The 10077-nt window shown below is 42.4% G+C and overlaps 1 protein-coding gene across 4 annotated transcripts in view; it reads right to left on the bottom strand.

Annotated features, from left to right (window-relative positions):
- Positions 1-3626: 3626 nt before the first annotated feature.
- Positions 3627-10077, bottom strand: part of ZFYVE28 (zinc finger, FYVE domain containing 28) — a 59065-nt gene continuing 52614 nt past the window's right edge. For 3 of the 4 annotated variants that reach the window (XM_010296298.1, XM_010296297.1, XM_010296299.1), the window contains 2 exons: positions 5186-5289; positions 4022-4266 (listed from right to left, as the gene is read on the bottom strand). In XM_010296298.1, the coding sequence (XP_010294600.1) occupies positions 4135-4266; positions 5186-5289 (236 nt within the window). In that variant the 3' untranslated portion in view covers positions 4022-4134. Of the gene's footprint in view, positions 4267-5185; positions 5290-10077 lie in introns of all 4 variants that reach the window. The other variant, XM_010296295.1, reaches the window with a different exon arrangement.

Raw genomic sequence — 10077 nt, 5'->3', positions numbered from 1 at the left:
ACCTAGTGTTTCTGTGATTCTGTGACCTGTGTGGTGGATGCTCTTGCAGGTACAAGGACACCAAATGAGGGTTTGAAATGAGCCTGTGCCTGGGAATTTGAAGGGCAAGATCAGGAAGCAATGGGGATAAAAGCTCCTTGAACTGCCTAATACCACCTCTAATATTTCACTATCTGTAAGATACTCGAGGAGGCTATGTAAGACGTCTGGTTTATACACAGAAGAAACAGAAAGCTGGGTGATGGGGTGAAGGGTGAAAGAGAGGAAGCAAAAATAGCTAAAGGACGCTCAAAAGTACTCCAGTGGATGCCCACAGAAGAGACTTCTTCCAGACGAGCAACATAAAACATAATTCAGTAAAATGTTATCATCAGAAAATAGAGTTCACAGTAAGCATCTGACTCTGCAGCCGATGTTTGAGCCATCGCAACCCCTCTGACGAAGCAGAAGGCAGAAGCCTCCATGCCTGCCCATGCGGGCACCAAGTGCTGCAGTCCTGGCACCCAGGGGAGTGATGCTATCGGGGGCTGCCATGGAAACCAGAGGATGCAGACCCAGCAGCTTTGACTTTGCATAAACTGACAGCAAGTTCAGCTGGGGACGGGACACTGAGAACGCTGGTCGTTTCCTCCAGCTCCCAGGCAGGGCTGTGACCGAACCGTATTTGAAGCTTTCCTACAGTCAAGTCTCCTACTTCCACAGCCCACCCTTCGTGTCCCCTGCCACGTACAGGCACAACCACTGTTCCTCCCAGGTTAGGCACCACACACAAAGGTCATTTTCCTCCCCCATCACTTCCACCCAGCCACCTCCTCACTGAGCTGCCGTGTGGCCGCTCTTAAGTATTCTTGAGTTTTCTGGACAGGAACATTCTCTGGAAGCACTTTTTTTTTTTTTTTTTACATTGAAGTTCCTTTCAATTTACACTGAAGTTCCCCGATATCCCACCTCCCTTTACAAACCTGGAGAGAGCAGGGAATGCTGTAGGGTTTGTACAGATGTAGAAAGGATCACTTCAGAGTTTACTGTAATTTATTATATTTTTTTCCTCCCAGAAAACAGCCTCGATTCAGAGGGAACCCACAGAAGAGTCCAACACCAGGTGAAGTACTGCCACCTTTGGCAATGTTGCTCTTACCTTATGATCCTGTATGCTCTTGTGGTATCCCCAAGAGGAAAACTGCTGTGGAACACATCGTTGTGGTTTGGAGAAAGGAGATCCCCTTTTCCCCTGAAGCAACATAAATTTCATTTAAAGAGTCCCTTTAGGATAAATTCCTACCGTTCATTTATTTATACGCACCTTAAGGCAGCAGTACTGCCATAAATATTATGTATGTTAATTCAAATGTAATCTTAAACTTGTATGCAGACTTTCCATAAATTTTTCCTGTTGTTGCCCCACTGAAACTGAGATCCTAATGTCACAGAGCTGTAACACGGTCTTTTCTTCAGTGATATGGCATCCCAAAGTCAGGCATTAAGTCCTCTGGAAAACAAAATCAATCTTCGTAAAACCTGCAACAGTTACATCTCATACAAGGAGCAGAACAAGTCAGCACTGGGCATTTATGCTTCATAAGAATAACTGTGCAGGTAGATCCAAGGAGCACTATTTTCATTGCAGATTTGTATCCCCCACAGAAAAGATTATTCAGGTGTGACACAGGCAGATCAAATATGCCTAATGCATATTTGTGCCACCGACACAAGGTATTTCAGGAAGGGAGATTTTCAGCCGGTGACAAGGGATAGCCCAAGGCAACGTTAAGCGACAGGCTAGTACTCCAGCTTTGATTCACCACCCCTTCTCCATACGGGCATCTTCCGTTTTCAAATTTAAACTCATTTCTTTCATGTTATTCACAAAAGCAAGACAGACTTAAGGCCAGTTTGTTTGACAGGATGGCAGCTGTCACTCCACGTAAATAGACCCCGCAATGAAAGAGCAATCCAGCACATGGAAGTAGAAAGTCCTGACACTTTAATTATCTGAAGAGATTACAAGATGAAAGTCTTCCTTGAGGCAAATGTATATTAGTATTGATATAGTCATTGTGCTTTTCAGTAAGACAAATAGGAGTCTGTATTTACATAAGAAACTATAGTGTCTGAGATCTTTAAATATCATACTTATGGAAATGATTCTGAATTACAGCATTTACAAAATAAAAACAAGCTTGAATAAATATTCAGTCCATTAAATAAGATTTTTTTTTTCCTCACAGAAGCAACTTTTTGTGCATATTTATTTCACAATTGAAGTTTGTTGTATTTTTTAATCCTATAAAAGAAGCATTAGATTTGTTGGTTTGTTCTAAAAATAAAACTGCAATAATCATTGCAATGTGAAGCCTGAGATTTAAGCCTGAATAAGTATCATTGCTTGCACCACATTACCCACCTCCCACCAACTGCCTACCCCCACGCCTTTCCAAACTCCAGTGAATACCGACACTCCAACTCAAGGATTCCCTGGGAAGGATTTCAGGGAAATAATTATGATAAAAATATAAATAAGGTGAGGGTAACACATTATAGCTGACATCTACAAACAGCATCATAAGGCTTGTGCATTACAGATAAACTAAGTGAAGCTGTTTCATTGGATTCAAAGCGACTGTAGTGCCAAAGTGTTGTACCCTTATATAGCTCATTAACACTGAATATTAAACCACATAACAAAGGGAATGTCCCCCAAAAATAAATTAAAAGAAAAAAATCAACACTGGCCAGTTTTGCTTTACCATTTTGAATGATGACCTTTCTTGAGCATGATACTGCAAACTTCCTCGTCCTTTTTTGTGTTTATCACTTTGAAATCCTGTGTGTAACACTGAGTCAGGAAAGGGGATACAGCAAAGAGCTCTTGATCACACTCCCTCTGTAACCGCCACACACACTGTCTTGCTTTTCATGTGGCTAACGCAAAGCGTGTCCAAACGCCTTTGAAACCTCAGTGCTCAGGGAGCTCTTACTGCAAATAGTTTGTGCAAGATCATAGCATGGATCCACATGAGTCTTATTTCCTTCCTCTCCAAAGTGGAGATAAAAATTAATCCCTGGTGTTTCAAATAAATACAAACATGTTCTGAGTTATTAGCATGAGTGAAGGAACAGTATGCAGTATTTTACACAGTTACTCTGCCAAATGTGGACAAGTACCCTTCTCTGGTTGACCATTCTGCAGGACCTTTTGAATATAGCTTTACATATTTGCCTTTTAAAAACCATTAAAAAAACTCAGCATGGGAGAAATAATTTGTCACATCCTCTGAATTTTGCTGCTAAACTCTTTGAAAAATATGTATTTTAATATTAATTCATTCATTTGGTAACCATTTCCTCTGAAGTTTGTTAGGTTTAAAATGCTGATATAGAAACCAAAGCTCCGTGTTATACTTTTACTAACAGGATTTAGCATAAATGATGCAGATTATAGATACTTCCAGAACTCCAAAATATGGAACTGGAGGTTGTAAAACTTAATTTTTAGAAGACAACTTGGAGTTATTGCTCTGCTTGGTAAATGAAAGGCAACAGAAATATACTGCTTCAGGACCCTCAGTGCTTCCTATGAGATTCAAAGAAAATTTTGCCTTTGTAAATATCAAATATGGATTTGAAGTAGTTTTGCTTTAATTCATCCTAGCATAGGTAGCAAAAATCCAGTAACTGGAAAGTTAAACTGCAGCAGGAGGGAGAGCACTGACATCCAACAGCCATGCTAGTATTCTACTGAGCACAGAAGTGTCCGAGCTTTGGGACTGGTTTGCTGGGATGGACTAGTTAACCGTCTACTCTGTTCCTAGCACGTAAGATAAGCAGCAATGCTTGTTCAGTTCTCTGAGCCCTATTTCCTTCAACACAGTGCATTTGTTCTGCATATGGCATCGTAACATTAATGGTATAAATTTATGGAAGACTGTACTGTAGCCTCAGAGCTACAGACGCTTCATACTTCCCTTTAGCAGCTTAGTAAAATGCAATAAAAACTGTCTGTACAAAATTTATAATAATGGATGTCAAAGCCTACATGCCCTCACAGGGTCCCTCTTTCAAGTTAATTCTTGGCTTAGGTCAAATATATCAGTCCGTGTAAGACTCCAGAAGACACACCAGTCGTTTAATATGTCAGATACCAGCTTTGTCACTATAGAAAGGAGTGACGTGGAACATGTAACAGTGAGTGCAAACACGGACAGGCTTCATCTGACCATAACGAGGTAATGGAGCAGAGTGAGAGGAACAGCGGGAACAGAAGATCTGAAAAACAAGATGGAGATTTCACTTTAGTTCCTTTGAAGAACTGAATGGGACAAAATTGGTTTCAAGAAAGGGGAGAGAAGATTGCACATGCTGGGCTTTTGTGTATTGGCACAGCAAGTGAAAGCCCTCTGCAGGCAATTCATAGCCCCACGACCAATTGACCTGACAGTGCTTCGCCTCTCTGACGCGGGTGCCCAAGCACTGACATTGGCTGAGGTGGGCCGGCATCACTGCAAGTCACAAGGGAAGGTGGCTCCACCAGAGGTGAAAAGAGGCATTTCTCTCCATTGGTTTTAAAGAAAGACGAGGGGAATACTTGTGAATATCTCCTAAGTTCCTCCTCCTGCAAGTCCACTATAAAGTTAACCAAACCAGCTTCTCTACCCTCGTCCTTTTTAACTTGTACACCAGCAAGCAAGCGAAATAGGATTGCAGATTTCTGGCTTCCTGAGGCACATGACTGCTTTATTCTCCCTCACTCCCTCTTCCTCCCCCACAAACTTGCACAGCAGCAGCCCTACACGCCGCAGTCCTCCTCCAAAAGTTTAGAAAGGAAGCAAAGGGACACACCGCTCGTTCCTGCAGCTGAGCTGTGCATCACCCCTCGCAGTGCCGGCTGCTGCAGCTTGCTAAAGCTCAGAGCAGTAATCCAGAGTGACTCTGGATTTGGGCTGTTTGTTCCAGGATCTCAACAGGGAGTTCTGCTTATTAGCAGACAAATGCTTATTACTGTATAAACCTTCCCCCAACTTTCTAAACTTAAGCTGAGCAGCTGACAGCCAAGGCATACAAAAAGACTTGCAACTTGAAAACCTGGGCCAAGCGCACACATTTTGCTGTGCAGCTGAGTTTGTGGTACGCATAAATTTGCTGTTCTCTTCCGTGGATAGTTTCTCATGTTTGACTGAGTCATTACCTTGCCACAGCTCCGACAGTGGTGTTTCCTGCGAATGACTGTGAAAGGAGCCTTGCACGCAGTGCAGTAGCTGCAGACTTCATCTGGAACCCAGTCAGGAGGATCTGTCAGAAACACAGCAACAAAAGGGAACATAAATCAAAAAGGAATGAAACCGAACATGTGATTACCAGATTCTCAAGGGAGTAGGGAGAATGAAATACAACAGCAGCTGCTTTCATCTGAGTTTCTCAGGGAGCTTTGCAAGCAGGCAGCTAGGTGAGTTCAGGATGCCCAGGAGGGCTCTGCTCCCCCCTTCTCTGCCAGGCGCCCACCTTTGGGGCAGAGCATGGTAGGCACCAAAACAGCGCACGGCAGCTCTGGACTTGAAATGAAATATATCCTATTCAAGTGAAAGTGGCAGGGAAAAGGAGATAAGCAAAATAAAGTACGAAGGCAAGAGACTATTAAAGTCAAGCTGGAACACAGGTGTTTTTGTCAATGCAACCAGCCACTGAAACAAGCTTAGAGCCAAGATCATCCCCAGCCTCTTCAGCCCTCCCTACAGAAAGGCTGCCTGCTTTTCCGCAGTTAGGCAAGCAACGCTACAGATAATAAACTCGGAGCCTGATTACTGTCTGCTAAGCTATTAAGACTCTTACTGGAAGTCACCAGTAACTACAACAAAACCACAAAATCAAGCGTACGAGACTTAGCAGACAAAGAGTTCGACCATTACCCCTAACAGCATGTTTCAGTTGTTTATTTCTCCTGTGAGCTCTCTAAGGTCTCATAAAAGCCAAGCAGGGAAATGATTTGGTTTTGGCAAAGCAGACGGTATCAGGCTGTTGAGCTGCTTCTGCCAGCGACAGGCTGACATGACCTCAGAGTCTAAAATTACAAGTGTAGAAATGATGTAGCCGATTACTTAATTAAAGTTGTTAAACTAATGAAGGGCAAAGCAAGTTTTATCCAGAAGGAATCCAGGGACACAGTTAAACACAAACTGCTGGATGTATTTACCCAAGTTCCCTGTACGCAGCTTCTCTCAGAGTATTATTTACAGTATGCAACCCATGCAATTGCTGATTTATAAATCTGACAAGCGAGATCCCTGCCTCAAGGAGCATATTATCAAACAACAAAATAAATGGTGCAGTTAATGCAGAGGTCAAGAGGGCTACAGCTACAGGCAGAAAGAAGATAATTAAATGAAAAATCCACTGTATTGTTCAAACATAACTGTGACCAGTTCTCATGTGTTTGTCACATTGCAACATTTATCAAACTAAAAGTAAAATGGATATAGCATTCAATGCCAAAAATGTTCAAAAAGCAGATTAGTCAAACCAAAGAGAGCTTAAAATCTTAACTCAGCTTTTACAAGCTCCTCTAAACTATCGTGGAAGTTAAGCTAGTTTAAGGAAACAATCTTTCACTTAATGAACAGACTGGTCTGATAAAAGTCACAACTATAGGGACAGCAACCAAAACCAAAGTCTGTGTCCTGAGAAATGACCGATGTGGTGGGAAAAGGGAGACTGCACATAGTAGCCTTCACCTCAGCCCTGGGAACAGTTCACCAGAAATTGTTCTGTGGGGACACAAGGCTACAAAATCCTACTTCAAAGGCAGGCTTTCCTAAGGCAGCAGGGAGATGCAGGACTGCCAGCTTAAGCAGAAGCAATGAAATCAAGCAATTTTCCTTTCCAATTCTTTCCCTTCTCTGCAACCTCCATAGATACCACATATAATTTACCCAGTGAAACTTACTCCTAATGTGATGTTGGTTTTGAAAACTTTGTATCACTTTCACAGGAGTCTCTGATCTGAAACCATAGCAAGTGTGCTCACCTTGAAGCACCTCCACGTTCTCCATCCAGGAGGTTCCTTGGGTTATCACAAATATTCCAAACAAAATAACTGAGCCGATAAGGATATTGTTGTTTAAAACTTGCCATTAGACTGCATAGCCTTGATTATGTTTTCAGGGATTTAATCATCTTGTTATTTCTCACTGATTTTGCAGACAGCAAAATTTAGGCAGGTATTCAAGCTCTGTGCCATCAGGTCTCTCTCTCAAATGAACACAGAGCTAGTGGAAGCAGGTTTGGGATGCTACCCATTGGGATTGCTACCAATGCTTTACCAACTGCATTGTAATGTGGGCTAACATGTTCAGATAGTTACTAATTTTAATATTCACAGAAAAGCCACAAAGCACAGGCCCTTTTTGTACAAACTGAAGCATGCCAATATGAACTGCAACTTCCGCAGCAGCTAGTACCACAATCACTCCTTCCCCGAGATGGTGATTAGTCCAGACACGTTATAAGCTAACACAACCCCACCCCAAAGACTCTGGAGCTCATTGACAGAGAGCAGCTTTTTTATCAGGTGTTCACCATTCGGGTTTTGTTTTGTTCGGGTTTTTTCTGTTGCTGCCCTTGAAGTGCAATGTTGAAAAAGTTATTTTGTAATTGACCTTGTATGGATTTAATTGTCTCCAGTATTAAATGAAAAATTGCTAAAAAAATGCCATGAGTAACAGCAAATTAATTTTGATAAATAATGACCTTGTAAACTCATAATAGTCACATAATTCATAGTCCATGGTTACAGAATTACTTGACTGCCAAATGAATTCATCTGCAAACTTTGTTTTTATAACTGCATAAAAAAAAAAAAGAAAAATCACATCTGAGTGGTACTCAATGTATAGAAACAGTATAACCCCCTCTACAGAATGCTCTCCCACATTAGAGGAAATTTCTTTACCTCCGCATTGGTGTCATGTCAGCTGATTCACTAAATCAACGCATCAGCAGAGTGAGCTAAAGGGCACATTTTCCCCCAGACAGTGACTGAGCAACAGTAAGGCCCTTTGCGAGGGCTATAGGGCCAGCCCCATTGCTCCTGGGTGGCAGTGCCCTCCTAACATCCCAATTGCTTGCACCGAGCTGAGCTGCACTGCAGCACACCCCCAAATAGTAACACTCAGTTATGTAATGGCTTTTAACATTCAAAATGCTGTACAAACATTAATTGCTTTAATCCTCATCACCCAGCTACAGTCAGCCAGCCTGTGTAGGGAGAAATCAGGAGAGAAATGTCTTGCCCAAAATCATACAGTGGTGCAGTCCTGAAATAACATTCAAAAATAAGAAACTTTGGGCCATTAGCCCTGTGCCCTTGCTTCCAGTTGGGACTGGAAGAGTCCTTACACTGAGTACAAACAGAGAGGCCTCATTTTGAGAGTATGCACTTGCTGAGAAATTAAAACGCCATCCTGGACTGGAGCCGAAGTGCTCACACTGGCAGGAAGGATGAAGCCCTGAATGGTCTCTCCAAGCCCATGCAAGTCCCAATGGCAACCAGATCACACCCCTCGGTCCCCTTCACAAGCCTCATCTCGCTCAACCTCGGGAGCGGCCTTCCCGACTTACATATATTAACGATTGAGTCATCAGGCTTTTTATAGAACAGGGTTTTGAAATACTCGCTGAAGAGCAGCCTCACGAGGGGATAAAGCTTCAATATGAGGAGCAGAGTGCGTTATGCAAATTAAACCCCCAGCATTAGCCTGAAGATGTGCTGGAAGCAGGGCAGCGGCACCGCACCCGTTGGCTTTTTATGTTATAGTCCTTCTCCAGGCTACGCTGCTCCATTAGCTCTGCACGCAGCAGCAAATGGAAACAGTCAGCCTCTGAAGCGCTATCGGCCTGTGCTTCGGGGATTTGGCCAGGGAAAGGAGGGAAAACCTTGTTCGTGGGCTAATTGGCCCACCGCTTTATCATGCGATGAGAGCTAAGGGAAGTCAGCTGGGAAACAGATGAAGACCACAGCACAAACATCAAAGAGGAGGAGGAAGGGAGGGAAGGGATTAACGAGACAGAAAAACTACAGAAATATATTTTAGAAGAAAACATTAAAAGCATGTACAGAAAAAAGGCAGGGAAAGGAGAAGAAACAGTTATTTAAATGAATAAGAAACATAAGTTTAGAGAAAGGAAAAGGCAATAAAATTAAATAGCATGAAGACAGAAAAAGACCTTTAAAAAGGAGAAACAGTATTCCCAACTCCTAACTATTCAAAAATCTTGCATTATAATCTCTCATAAATCATAAAACTTTATGGTCTTTGTATTCATTTTATGCTGTAGCTTTTAGTATTCACCTGTACATACCTATGCAGCCTTATTAGCGAAAAAAGTTTTCTGCCCTTAAAAGAGTTGAAAGTCTCACATAAATCCAAGATGCTGGAGCTTTAAGAAAAACAGAAGCATGATGAAAAAAACCCACAGACACTGTAAACTGTCAAAAAGCACATGTGAATTAATTTTTCTTAGATATGTGCAACAGACCTACTGCAGTCCTATCTAATCTTAGAAAACCAAGAACATCATCTCTGTGTCCCAGAACACAAGAGGAAGAGAGCCTGGACCCAGATCCATCAACAATGTGGACTGAAACAACAGTAGACCAGAAAGCTTAAGTTCATTCAGCAGCGCTGAGACACAAGAAACTGGGGCGGGGAGGGAAACAATCCCAAAAGTTGCTGGAGCTTGCAGAAGACCTAATCTAGCAAATCTATACTCTGGTAGAAAACAAATCAGCAAACATGCACACCAGCAGCTACTAAACCCTAAGCTTGTGGTGCTGGCTGCATTATGGCCAGACAATTCAGAGGAAAGACCCCTTCTGCATCTTTTGTCTTTATCAAATACTCCTAATGCAGAACTTAAACTGAAAGTTTCCCCTGCATCCATGCGTATTAGATGTATAATCAGGGTTATGCATGACATGCTCTTTTACCAAACTAACCTTAAGACGGCTGTTCCTACAGCAGCCTGTGGAACTTACACCACTGCAGCCATCAGTGCACTACCCTGACAGCTGCAAAAGAGGTCAGA

Source organism: Phaethon lepturus, unplaced genomic scaffold (assembly GCF_000687285.1).
Source record: "Phaethon lepturus isolate BGI_N335 unplaced genomic scaffold, ASM68728v1 scaffold15981, whole genome shotgun sequence".
NCBI classification, from domain to species: Eukaryota; Metazoa; Chordata; class Aves; order Phaethontiformes; family Phaethontidae; genus Phaethon; species Phaethon lepturus.
This window is presented reverse-complemented; position numbering and strand designations above follow the sequence as displayed.